The sequence below is a fragment of the Ptychodera flava genome, chromosome 10, assembly GCF_041260155.1.
Source record: "Ptychodera flava strain L36383 chromosome 10, AS_Pfla_20210202, whole genome shotgun sequence".
In the NCBI taxonomy this organism is placed as follows: Eukaryota; Metazoa; Hemichordata; class Enteropneusta; family Ptychoderidae; genus Ptychodera; species Ptychodera flava.
The window spans coordinates 42,905,873-42,919,983 of NC_091937.1; the positions used below are offsets into that span (position 1 = coordinate 42,905,873).

At 37.5% G+C, this 14,111-nt stretch overlaps 1 protein-coding gene across 2 annotated transcripts in view; it reads right to left on the reverse strand.

Annotated features, from left to right (window-relative positions):
- Positions 1 to 3,284: 3,284 nt before the first annotated feature.
- The window catches only part of LOC139142862 (dual specificity protein kinase TTK-like), a 44,143-nt gene continuing 33,316 nt past the window's right edge, over positions 3,285 to 14,111 (reverse strand). Inside the window, exons 14-20 of one of the 2 annotated variants that reach the window (XM_070713034.1) lie at positions 13,868 to 14,028; positions 13,105 to 13,325; positions 12,311 to 12,484; positions 11,580 to 11,828; positions 10,656 to 10,955; positions 10,241 to 10,331; positions 3,285 to 6,873 (exon numbers count right to left, since the gene is read on the reverse strand). In XM_070713034.1, coding sequence (XP_070569135.1) covers positions 6,842 to 6,873; positions 10,241 to 10,331; positions 10,656 to 10,955; positions 11,580 to 11,828; positions 12,311 to 12,484; positions 13,105 to 13,325; positions 13,868 to 14,028 — 1,228 coding nt within the window. In that variant the 3' untranslated portion in view covers positions 3,285 to 6,841. The remainder of the gene's footprint in view (positions 6,874 to 10,240; positions 10,332 to 10,655; positions 10,956 to 11,579; positions 11,829 to 12,310; positions 12,485 to 13,104; positions 13,326 to 13,867; positions 14,029 to 14,111) is intronic. The other variant, XM_070713035.1, reaches the window with a different exon arrangement.

Consider the following 14,111-nt stretch of genomic DNA (forward strand, 5'->3'; position numbering starts at 1 on the left):
AACAGAAACTAACTAAAATGCCACACATTGTAGATGAAGTGTATCTCACAGTCTAGACAGAGCGTCTGGCCCATGCTGGTTTATTGTAGTCGGTGACTTTCAAATGTGTCGTAATACCCAGGCTAATCGTTTGTTTTGTACTTGGAATGTGTCCGTCTCATACGATGAGTTGCGGTACCTAGGTGAAACGCACTGTAATCTGTGGCGTGAATGTTTCCACGTTGGAATGTATGGCTGTTATCATGCTTCTATAAGTCTATACATGGCCAGGATAGACAATGGGTTCCGCTATATAGAAATTGTTCAACGCATAGTGGAGAGAATTTTAGATACAAATCCTAAATAAGCACCTTTAACATTAATCAATTTAAGAATTATTGATCACAAATCATTTTAGACGCCATTAAGGCACTGATCAAATTCAAAGTCCACGCTCTACTCGACTTTAACCCAATCTGAACAAATATCTATAGTTTCCGTGATTACATTTTGCACTGAACCGTACTACGCACTGAAATGTGATTAAAGTACACTTTGTCGGCTGGATGTAAATTTAAATATATCGCTTCTACTGTGTATGATTTAAATAATTTGAAAAGAAAATCGTTTAGATTCCGCGTCAATCAGTCGCTTATTTGTCTAAAAGCGCTGTCATTGCCTTCGCAACATAGATCGGTCTGACATCGGTTATGAGAGAATGGGCAGAATAAAAGCGTGTGAGCACTTAAAATGTGTATGGTTTTGTTTTTATTTTCCTTTCACGTTTTTCGTTTTCATTTATTTTTCTTTAATTCGATCATTTTTACTGTTTAGTAAAGACGCACAGCAGTAGGTTCTGATCACTAGGGTAAATTGTAGTTTCTGTTCCCGGATGAAATGACGACAAAATGTTACGCACCGTCTTAAAAAACTGTTGCACACAAAGTGTTAGAGGTAATTTTCATCCGCTAGGACCACTGCTTCTAATTATTGCACGTCTGAAACAACATAATATAAAATCGACATTGCATTTTAGCAAAAAATGCCGCGAAATATAAAATGACTTCATTTTTTGTTATTACATCATCGAAGTTACTTTTTTGTTTTGATTTTGCATAATTCCGTGCGGATTTCATGCAATACCATGTCTTGTTGTGTTGGTTTTCAAATTTTACTTGTATGGCGTATATTTCGTTGGTGAAGTTATGTCTTTGAACGAACAAATATTTCCACGAAGTGTTAGGGCGGCAATAGCAAGCAATATCGACACAACTTCAAAGAAGACGACAATCGCGCCTTGAATATTGATCATACACTGACATAATACACTCAAGACTGCTGGTTTTTTGCTTTTCATCCCCACATTTTTCCTGTAAGGGTCCAACACGCTGAATCAAAGTGAACCCGATTCAATTCATTCATTTCTGTGTTTTACGCCTGGTTACCCAAACACATTACTTCGACAGGGTCGTTTCTATTTCGAGTTGTTACCATCGGGCAATGCACAAAGATTTCCTCAATTTGGTTCGTCTTTGAATCAGGGTCAGCTTTAATTGGGTCGAATTTCTGTAAATTGAAGATTACAAACAGACACATATGGTGAACACGGATCAGTGAATACGAGATTTATATCGTGGGCACATTTTCCATTTAAAACGTTGACTCAGAAGCGATTTACGTCAGCTTGGCAACTCGCATTACACTAAGTAACAATTTGATTCGAAAACAAATTATAGACTACGTAAGTGAACTATTTTAGGATAAAATGAGTACAACACGAAATAAAAAAATATCATAAATTGACGTATTTCATTTTATTAATATGGGCTTTTACAATTTCATCATTGGTTAAACGAGCTCCTATAACAAATTAGTACACCGGGAAATTGGGGTGAATACACATAACATCCCATTGTCTCAAAGAATAGAGAACCGCTACAACGATTTCACAGGTTTGCCTGACCATAACTCACTGAGTATCTCCAAAAACAAAGCATAACAGAATAGAAAATAAATCAATAACACACGTATCTCTGGAATTTCAAGCTGAGGATGAAACTCTTTCCGAAAGGTCGGTAACTCAGTGGAATGGCGAGCCCGATAAAATGCCACATGATTGTAGTGGAATTTGTACTATAGCTGAATGTTGCAATATTACAAATTACTCATAAAAACAAGTGCATGTCTTAAAAAGAAAAGAGATGAGCTTACATTCGCAGATTAAACTGACATTTCTTCACCATCCAATTATCCCAAATTAGTTCCAATCGTGTTTTAACGAGCTAAGCTTTCGTTGTCTTAATTTATATAGGAATAGTGCGTCCCGATGAGCTCTAACGTATACTATAATACCATGCCGTGCTTGTCAACAATTTCTCGAGTTTCATGGGTCAACCAGTCACATGTTCCTGCCTAGATCTACTGACATTAATAACACCGACGAACTGTTCGCAGCTCCTTTGAACTCATAATTTGGTAACCTGATGAATTAAATATATTCATAAATACAGAACTATTTGTAGTAAAGCGTCTTGTTGTATCATCCGTGGGCCATTACTTTGAGTGTTCGATTGTCACTGTCCAAAGTTTTTCGTTTGTGTACTTGTAGAAATAGTGTATTGAAGGTTCTGAGGACCGCATTTGAGATGTTTTTTTACTTTTTTTGCTACTAAGTTTTTACTTTATCTCGTTTGTAAAGGTGCTTCCTGGATTTTTCGTCTTAGTATGGGTCAATCCATCAAATCGTACAGTTACCGTTTGTTGCACATCAAAACAAAAGCATATCGCCATCCATCAGAGATGGCGCTACACATTATTTAATCAACCACATGAGTTTCAGGCCATTTGGAGTCGAACACGCATAGGAACTTGTTCAGTTTCGCCTAACATAAACAAAGGCAGTTCACACTCATTTCATGTTTACATGTACCATAGGCAGTACACATGCTTTTACTAAAAGTAATTCACACTGTGTCTAAGATTGTATTTAGTTCTACTCTGCATGTTAAAATTTCATGATAACTTGAAAAATTCTACAAAGTGGTTACAAAATATTTAAGCAATTGGAAGAAAATCATCATGTTATAAAAACATGGACAGATTTTGACAGACAGTCACCTATTTGATAAACTGATAGCTCTATGACAGCGGAGACAACAAACATAACTCACATGGCCAACTCAAAAACCTGAACACAGTCATGTCCACACAAAAACCCGAACACAGTCATGTCCACACAAAAACCTGAACACAGTCATGTCCACACACATTAAATATGAGACAAAAGACAGAAATAAGGCGCATCATTTTCTTTTCAAATTATACATTTATTGCAGCAAAGGTATATGCTACTAATCTTCCCTAAATGTCAAATATGTTTAGTGAGAAACCATGATGTTGCAAGTTGGTAGACCATATACATCATATGATCATGTTACCATGGCAGCAGTATGTTGATGTGAACATGTTACCATGGCAGAAGCATGTTGCCGTGGCAGTAGACTAGTATCCTGATGACATGTTACCATGGAAATAGTATCATAATAATAACATGTTACCATGGCAGAGGTCTGAGGATGAAAAATTGTCAAGATAGATCAAATTGAACCAGCCAATAGAATCTGAGGCAGTTGGCATGGTGATGACACATAAGGTGACATTGTGAACTCAAAGGCACTGCCTGCTGACATGGCATTACATAAATGGCACCATTACAGAAATGGTACCCACAATCACAGTCCCTCCACCTGTCTGATCGGTGGGTGGAGGGACAGTGTCACAATACATTGCAGTTAGTGCCACCATTGTCAACGGTGCTTTGTCTATGGCAGCTATGACATCATCAGTTTGTGGTGATACCACTTCTGTAATGCTGCCTTGACAAGGATTTCATGTGTTTTGCAATGGCAAACTCATGAACAGAGCTTTATACAAAACTTGCTGAACTTTCAAAGTCTACTGTTAAAAAAAAATGTCTTAATGAAGCAACTGTGTTAGGAAAAACATGATGAAGGGACTCTACAAAACATCTGTCAACAGGGAATATTACACAAATATTACTACTATTGTGTTGCAGATTATCAGTACAGCAGCATTAACTGCTGCCTGCCTATGTTAGGAGATAATTATGGCTCATACCAGTTCATACATGTTGGCACATACATGTTAGCATAATACTACAGGCAGCTTACTTCATTGTTTTTATAATTTTGACAAATACTAATATGATGTGACACTACATTAACATTCATTGAAATTATTGCTGGTGAAGAAAATCCTACTTATTGAAGAGAATATTCATTTATTGCAGCAAGGAGAATGTGTGAAGGTTAGATTAATCAACTTCCATTAGACAATGATAAACAAAGTACCAATTATACAGTATCTTATTCAATTCAAGAAGTGATAATATTCACCATACCACCCCTATTTCATTGTACATGGATTCTGCCAAGCTTTGGAAACAATGGGACTGAACCATTGCACACAAGTGCAAGCCCCTAATGCTATATATACGGAATATCTAAATTTACAGTATCATGTAAGAACCAGGATTCACTGCTTCAATTGAGCTGTTGCTTATAAGGATTGAAAGTACCAGGGAATATTCATTTATTTCATTTACAGCAAAGTAACCATGTGTAAACAAAATTTATTATTTTAACTGTGGTTCAACAGGGTTTAGTCCCTTTAGCATTTTCTATTATTAGAATGAGTCAGATAAAACAATGACTAAGTACATAGATGTGATGTCTTCAAAATTCAACATCCTATATTACATTACAATACAACCCCTTCTTTCAGTATTAGAAAAACACTGCAGATATTTACTTTTCTTTGATTTTTACAAATCTCCATGTATCAGTTGTTTTTTCAAATTTCAGGTTGCACTCCTGGAAAACACGACAAATTAATAAGATATGACCTGAAATTACCAGGTTGCTGTGAAGTATGTGCTGTTTTCACCTTTTTTTATAGCATAATCAGAATTTTATGAAAAGCTGTATTTAAAGGTATTCGGTCACCTGATTTTTAATAGCCAATAACAGATTTTATGCAGGTGGCCGCTTTTTAAAAAGGGCGCCCCCACAAGACCAGCAATGGCATACTTAGTAGCGTCGTCTGCAATGAACTTTGACATATCAAATATGGAGGACCGACAGCTACAGGTGTTACAGGGGTAGTACGCTAAGCCCCGCCAACTTACCATAAATGGAATATGCAAATTTATGGTGACTCTGTACCTTTAACTTCTAGCCATGATTATCTGAGATAAACATAACAAATATGACAGAAAGGAAAAGAAGTTCACTTATAATATTTACATTTAAAGATATATCTACTCACTGTTATCAACAAAATATGATGAAAACTACTTATTGACTGAAAAATTTCACTGAAAAAAGTTCACTTAGCAATGTATTTTCTTTCAATGGTAAATTGTGTGGGAGAGTTTCAATTACTATGGTCATGAAATGTTTAGAAAATGAAAATTGCACGCATAGAATAATCTAATCAGAAAGTATTCATTTGAAGAGCCAGGTTTTTATAAGAGAAATGGAAAAATACAATGACTGTAAATTGACTGTCGTGTAAATACAAATATATACAATCGGAAACTAGTTTTGCTGAGAAAGTCCAGATTTCACCCAAATATAAGCATAGATATATGGGGTTACTCTACATGCTGTACTTCCTATACCAACATATATTGGAGTATAAAAAAGGAATAATTTTTAACCAAGTTGAATTTAGCTGAATGCTTGTTTGTTTTTGCCCATGACATTTTAAAGTATGCTACAATTCAAGAGGAAACAACAGACAACAAACAGTGTGTGTAATTTTGACATTTTAAGGTAGAACGCACCTCCGGGAGAGATAGTCGGACTGTCAAATTTCTATAATTCTTTTCTGATCTACCACTTGTGGGGGCTCATAATAAAGCTCTAGGAGGAAAAAAACTTCACTGTCTTAGTTTTTTTTGAAAATCCAAAATTTTATTTTTCCCCCACAGAGTTAACACAGGAATGGCAGCCATTTTGAATTACAAATATTGCAAAATGTTGGGTAATTTGTTTCGCTAGTTCAACACTTTGCACGATGACCCCTAACTTTTATTCTTGATTTGTTAAGAAAATGGTTGAAAGCTTCATCCAGGAAAATTTGAATGAAAGTTTAAGTCGTTCACTTTCGAGGTGCATACTGACTTAAATATAAACGTCCACACCCTGGATTCCATTGGACCTACACAAATGACTTATCAAATTAAATGGAATTTGTGGGAAGTGTATCGGCTACAAGCTACCTGAAACCTATGCTTACTTTTTACAATATTCAACCTGGCTGTTCCAATGTGCTCATTCAACTTGTGTGATAAAAATCATCATTTTATATTAAGTTATCAAGTACTAATACCCTGTACTTACTACTATAACCAATAATTGATAAATTGTACAAAGTTACACCATATATATTTTCATATTTGCTCACTCTTCTTTCACAACTATATAACCATATTATAAATGTCATGAATAAGTTTAACCTAAAACCTATTACATTTGAATTTTTATCTAAAGGTGGATAACTTTTGAAAAAGACATCCGCATAGATCAACCCTGACTATTGGATGTGGTGTAACCTGTCCACCCCTAATTCCCTGTGAACAGGTCCACAATCACTGTTGGTAACTGTGGTTTTGGACCAAACCATATTGGTGAAAGGGTAAACACTGTAGTCAGGGTGCTCATTCCTACATGCAAGATGCATAAAGGTTGTGAGAAGCAGCTGCAGCAAGCTACGAAGCAGCAATGTGGTTGTAGGTTTAGTGCCAATGACTTGAATGTAGAGGGTTGCCAAGCATGCGTTACTTTAGAGTGTCCATAGTCCAGGATTGTTCTGTAAATAGGAATAAATGTTTTACAAGCTTTTAACATCAGAGTCTTCAATGTGTGTGTCAATGTTGTTTTACTTATCATACAAATATCTTGTTAATGTGACTCAATCACATTCAAAACCTTGAGCACACAGACACCCAACAACAAGGTTTTCAGGACTAAGAAAATTGCCATGAAATACCGTTTTTTTTTGTTTTGAGATGTATGATTCAAACACTGTGCTAAACAGCTGATCAATATCTATTGCTAAGAACGAGTCAATGAAGTTTAACTGATGTAAATTAAAACTATATCAGGATGACTGGTTCACAGACATGGATGAAAGAAGTGAAAGGTTAATCTTTTGCTGTAAAAATGCAAACAGTCTGGTACCAAACTTTTTTGAAACAGGGGATTTTCACCATGTCAACATAAACTTATGCAGTCTCTTGAAACATCAGTTGGAGCGGAGTTGTTAAAAGGGGCGCAGTCGTCAGAACTCGCATGTGCGACTTTCTGGTTACAAACAATGTATTTCGTGCATGATATTTACATGCATCTCTTTAACATCGCGTCGACATTCAAATTTTACGATATTCCTTATTAACAAACATGTTTCAACTTTCATCAGTCGACAACGTACCCTAGATGCAGTATTTACATCGGTCTTAGGGGTCCCTGGCTACCTTTGAGCAGAGTTCCAACGACACCCTCCCTTTAAGTAAACACAACCTTTTTATTGCCATCGCGATAATTGTTGGTACAACCCAAGCCCCAATATATTTAGGGGAACCGCTGGGAATCTCCCTATATCGCAAATTAATTAGCCAACAGTATTGCTAGTGCATCAGATCATCTTGCAGTTTGTTTATCGAAAACACTGCGGGGTGCGTATGCGGTGTCCCCTAGACAAAACACTATAGCAGAGGCCGTTCATTTAGCGTGAACGATGGTACAATAAAGGATTAACTTTTACAAGTAAAGTTACATTGCTTTTGCCAGTTTTTGTTGAATTGCTGTGGTAAATTCCATTGCCTAGGGAACATGTTGAAGCAACCAAATTCGACAGACTTTCCCTGAAGAAAAAGTGCAGGAGAGAAAACGGTAGGTACTGTCATGAAGGTATAAATGCTATCGTTTGACTTCGTTTCGTTGTACAGGCGTTGTCATCATAAATGCCGTCATTACCACTGTCTCACAAAAACTGTAATTTGCGTCCGGCATTGAGGTGAAATCCGTATTTTTAACTGTTATTTTTATAAAGTGATCGGTTTACGTCGAGGTTTACAATGTGCGTAGTTTTTCTATATGATGTACAACATGAACCTTTTCACGTTTTACACCCATCGCGCGATATGTCATCTTACCTCAAGCATATACTTCGACAATTTTCCATCAAACGGACGGCTTCCTTGAGTGAAATTCAAAGTCTCTAAATTTATAATCTCGTTTCGAAGAAACCGATTTGCCGACCGCTTTAAAGTAGATGCGTATTCTTAGAGTGACAGTGAGAATAGACAGTTGTGTAAATAACCCGTATTTTATCCGCCGTGCACCGATGTAGTTTCTAAAAAGTTACTACTTGTAAAACTTCCAGGCTTCGAGGTTCTGTTATCTGACATGTCGTAGCGAAATTCTGTGAGAACTACAAGTAATACAGACAAGGTTTGGGTTTCTGACGGTTTCCGTGTATGAGCTGATTATCAAGTTGAAATTACTGTGTGGATAGTCGTTGCTGCTGGTCCGCGGCGTGGCGGGAATTTGTCACGCACAAACATCTTCAACTGTCAGCCATAACCTCTACAATTTTCATCGACGGCTTTCATGGTTTTGACTGTTTTTAAGAAGACCTTTTTTACTCGGATATATTTCTGACAACCTCGTAATAGAGGCAAAGTCGCTGTCGTCTCGTACACCCTGTACGAGTCTCGGCCTTGACGTGATGACACAAGCAGACATACTTCACTGTTCAGTCACATGTACATGTATTTGGGTGCGTCATACGGATAATATCATTATTCATAGGGGGTATCAGACTAAAGTGGGCACATAGTAGAGTTTTCTCAAGAAATGTAAAACGGAAAAGGACAGTCATATCATCAATTTCAAAAAATGCTGAAATGCCATAGTTTTTAATCGTTAATCGATGGCAAAGTTTGTATTTTGACCTCAACGTATCCAATCGAGAAAGTAAACTTGGCATGACCCAAAGTTTGAAAATGTGTTGTCTTGTCTCCCGCGGCCTGGCATGGCCCGGAGGCAGTGACGTTTCGTACTTCGAATTCTGAGAGCTATCAAATCGTCACGATCAGCGGACACGAAATTACTATTTTCAAATTGCCATCACTGAAAAAATACAGAGAAATGAGAAAACACGGTGAGAAAAAAGGCATTTCATCGATGCTGTTGATAACCTTCCTTTCGCTTCTAATCTACCCAGTGCAAAACGGGTACCTTTTCAAACCACTTGTGACTAAGAACCCAACTCATTCCAACTGGCCCGATACAAGTGGCCGGATTCAATTTGTTGGGAAGGCAACGATAGCTTTTCCTGCAAACGTAGACAGAACTGCAGTGTGCACTGAAAGCAATAGTTGGCGACATCTTTTCGAAACTCTGAAAATATAGCTAAAGAAGGAGCCATCTCTCAGGCATTACGGCAGAGGCAAACCTTAGCTTCACACCGACTATGGGGACAGAGCATTTTCAAGCGAAACGGAAATGTCAAGGAAAGGCGATGACTTATTTTCTAAGGTTGAAGAAAATGCTTAAAATTTGGCTGTGTTAGTCAATCAATCGAAATATTTTTGTTCCTATAAAATCAAACTGTCGCGATTCTACCCTCTACTAGACTAAATCGACAACGGAGGGTGCATAGGTATGCGGTAGAACGTGTAAATCTCAAACAACGGGCGAATTGGTTTCGGGCGAGTTGATTCTGGGCTGTTCAAGTTGGAGAAAGTGCGAGTTAATTGTCATCCGTGCAAAACGGTCAAGAAAACTTCAGGAAAATAGGAAATCAATGAAATTTACTGCAGACATGGTGATACACATAGGCAAAAGCAATTTAACTTCATAGAAAGTCAATGCTTTACTTCAGTAATTTATCGGTCATGCAAAATGAACGGCCTCTGCTTTATGAGACACCCAGCAGTGTTTTGATAAACAGACTGAAAGATGATCTGCCAAACTTCATGCACATAGGGATAGTGCTGCCAGCTAATCTCTTTGTGATATAGGGAGATTCCCAGCGGTTTCCCTAAGTATATTCATGGGGCTTGGGTGTACCAACAATTATCGCGATGGCAGTAAATATGCACACATTCTGTGTGATGTTTTCTTGTTTCACATCAGTACAGACACACAAGACTGAACACACCACTTCTTACCAAAACTCATTTCTTCAGTTGTATGTGGTATAGCATGCTTATATTTCTGTTCCAAGCCTTTCTTCAACACATATTCAAGGTCCTTATTTTCCTGCATGCAGCATGTAACAGATGTACAGTGATGTATTTGTTAAATTTGTGCTCTTATGCTAAAGGTTTATTTGATGAATTTGTAAAAAATAATTAGGTGAGGAAGAATGCCAATACAGGGATTGTGAACATTAAGTGTGTGTTTCTGGAATTACAAACAATATATTCTATATTTGTATAAAAAAAGTAAATTTGAATATTCACAAAACCAAAACATCTCTATAATGACTATCACATTCTAAACCTGCAGGAGCACCATGAGCTATGATATTTACAAACAAATCCTGAACTACTTGGAAATAAACTGACTAGAACTCAGCAGCACCTGTTCATTTTCTCTGTCAACACTACTTCTGATGTACTTGCTGTTTCCAGACTCAGCCGGTGGTTTTAGCTGTTCTTGTGCTTGTTGGATTTCTTGCAAGTTGACCAGTCTCAGCGGCCGCCTGGGAGAACCCGATGATCTGGATTGGGAAGGCTGGGACTGCATCATGTGATGTTGTGGCTGGCATGGATCTGCTTTGTTGCCAGGCAGTGGCTGGTTGCTAGGCAATGGTTGCTGGGGTTGAGATGCAGTCGGTAACGAGAAGTTCAGAGGTGGAGGAGGGGGAGGCATTGCTCTTGTCTGAAAGTAAATTATCCATGACAATTTTAGTAACTGCTGCATTATTTCATAGAAAACATCCTCTAAAATACAGAGTTGTGTAGTTTTGCTCCACAAACTACGCTCTGATTTACCTACACAGCAGATTTACAAAGCAAATCAGTTCATGTAACATTATCAAGATTACTGTGATCAAGGAATCATAAAATGCATTCACTTTCTAGTCTTCAACATTTGAACAAAATGCTTGTTAAACATCTGTCAGAGCGCTGGAAGTATGGATTTAAACGCAGGAGGACACATTAATTAATTCTTTCTCCCAAGCTGTATTTATTTCTATGGTTTGTCTATGGAGCCTGGTAGAAAGATTATTATGTAACAAAAGCATTGTATTGATCAATGCAACATCAGCATGCACACCTTCACATATGCATGTGTGCACACATGCGTGCACACATACACACAAACACACACACACACAAACTAGGAAATTAGATGCAAAACTATCTGCAAAGAAACACGTTTCAGCATCGGCATTTTCAAATTGCTTTCTTGTACTAGTCAATGTACACATATCTTTGTGTTCTGTAGTTTCATGGATCATCTTCATCACCACACTCATTTCCATCAATCACCATTTCTTACCTGTTGTCCTGTGTTGCCCTTCAGCACCGAGGACAAGTCCACATTTCCACCAGCCTGCATCTGTGCCATCAGACTCCTTGACATGACGTTGATGGAGTTGGGAGAGTTCTGCGTCAGCTGAGACAGCAAGTTTTTGAACTGCTGCTCCACGTTGACCATGCTCAGAGCTGATTGTGGAGACTGCAAGTACGGATGTTCTAGTAATTCTTGTATTGATGGTCTCTCCTTAGGATCTCTGAGTAGACATTTCTGTAAACACAAATGCATATTGATGCTCCATTACCTGTAACTGTTGACAAATTCTCATAATATTTGTCCCATTTGGAAAAAAGTTTCTTATTATAGTTCCAAAATATCACTGAAACAGTTCGTGTTTGACTTTTCAACCTAGCTTATGAGTGTGTGAAGTACAATATATTTGTTTTCAACTGAACTGAATTACAGTCAGGAATAAAATTCACTTGTAAACAATAAAACAATAAAGTTACATGGTGAACATAATGTGGTGTTTGTAAAGCTAATTATGATTCAGCATACTAGGAGAAAAAGGAGACAATCTCCATATTTTCTGAAACCAAAATAATAAAAAAGTTATCAGGAGTCAACAGTCACCGTATTGTTCCTTTAAAAGTTGTTGTATGCTCAATACTTTAAATAATTGCAACATGAGACAAACAAAAGATGAAATAAATAAATCCTATTTGAAATTTGTAAGTTGTTTTTGTTTTTACCTTGAGAACATCTATCAGTGGTTTGTTGTTGATGTCTGGGAATTCTATCTCAAAGTTAGGATCGCAGATTGCTTGCAGCTTGGCATAGCTGTTGATCTGTTGGAACGGTGTCTTGCCGTAGACAATGTAGTACAAGATACATCCTAGTGACCACACATCACTCTTGCAGCCAATCTGAAAAAAAGACCAATACCTTGTATGATTTTGATATCTTAAAAAACAAGTAATTGCAATGACATAGTCCCCACTTGGTTGATGAATTTGGCAACAAAATGGCTGTCACTATGGATGTACATACTGGAATTGAACTTTGGAAAATCCAAATACATGTAACACAACCCACCTTTTGTACGATTTTTGTAGTCTTGACGAAGAGCCTTATGAAACATAAGTGACCTTAACATACAGTGTACATGTGGAATGCGCCTCGTGGATAGATATTCAAACTCTAAAATTTTATAAAAATACTTTTCTGATCAACAACTTGTGTCAGCTCATTTTGAAGCCGTTGGAGAAAATTGTTTTGCCATTTATGTGAAAATCGAAAATTTACTTTTTTCCCCAGACAGCTAGCACAGGGATGGCGGCCATTTTGAATTTTCAATATCGGTAAATTATAGGTAACAAGTTTCTCTGGTAGCAAAATTTGCAAGGGGACCCCTGACTCTTATTCATGAGTTTGAATGAGATTGATTTAAAGTTTTCTTTAGGAAAGTTCGACCAAAGTTGAAATATTTCACTTTTAAGGCGCATACTACATTAATTGTACATCTTTGCAAGAAAGATCTGCTAACCTTTAGCCTGGGTCTTCTGTGTCCCTTAGCATCAAACTGTGGAGTGGGCGAGGTATCTTGAATTGCTTCTGGTGACATGTAATTCAGTGTACCAACTTGAGACTCACGTATGACACTTGTCTTGTCCTGCTGTATGGCATTGGCTATACCAAAGTCAATCAGCTTCAACTTGGCATCCACAAAGAGAAAATTGGCTGGTTTCAGATCACTGTGTACAATGCCTGGACAGAATCATTTCAATACAGAATACAAGTCATTGTCAATGATATAGTCCCCACTTGGTTAATGAATTTGGAAACCATTGATGGAACTGATGGTCATATTAAATTGTATCGCAAAACAGATCAACGTGCATATGTATGACATAGGGAGTAATCCTTGTACCAAGCTTGAAAGAAATTGCTTGAGGCATTGCTGAGAAATTTGCATGAATGGACGCATGGACACGACAAAATCTATAAGTCCCCCGGACAAACTAATAAGCACGGAGAATCAAGAGGAAAGAGTAACTGTCATTGCTTGTGTTTGGAAATCATAAACTTTCAAGTACTACTGAAGGTTCATTCTTGCTCTCAATTTTTTAAAGTCTCTCCAATCCAGTAGATTGTCCTTCTCGGGGAAAATCATGTTTAGGTATATTTCCTAAGTCCTTGCATGGTCAGCACTGTAAGATATGTGATAGAGAACACTTTACATGGTAAGTTTTACATGTAACCAACATCACAAACTTTTACACGTAACAAACTTTCTTACGTAATATTACCTTGTTTGTGAACACACTCTACAGCTTCCAGCATTTGTCTCCAGTAGTGTTTGATGTCCTCTTCTTTAATTGCTTTCTGTTTCTTCTCCTTGCGTAAGAAGCTGGCCAAGTCAATGCTACCACACTCCTCAACCATGTAAATATGTGTATCTGTCACCTCACTGAGGAGAGAGAGAGAGAGAGAGAGAGAGAGAGAGAGAGAGAGAGAGGGAGAGGGGGATACAGCTTAATTGACATGTCATAA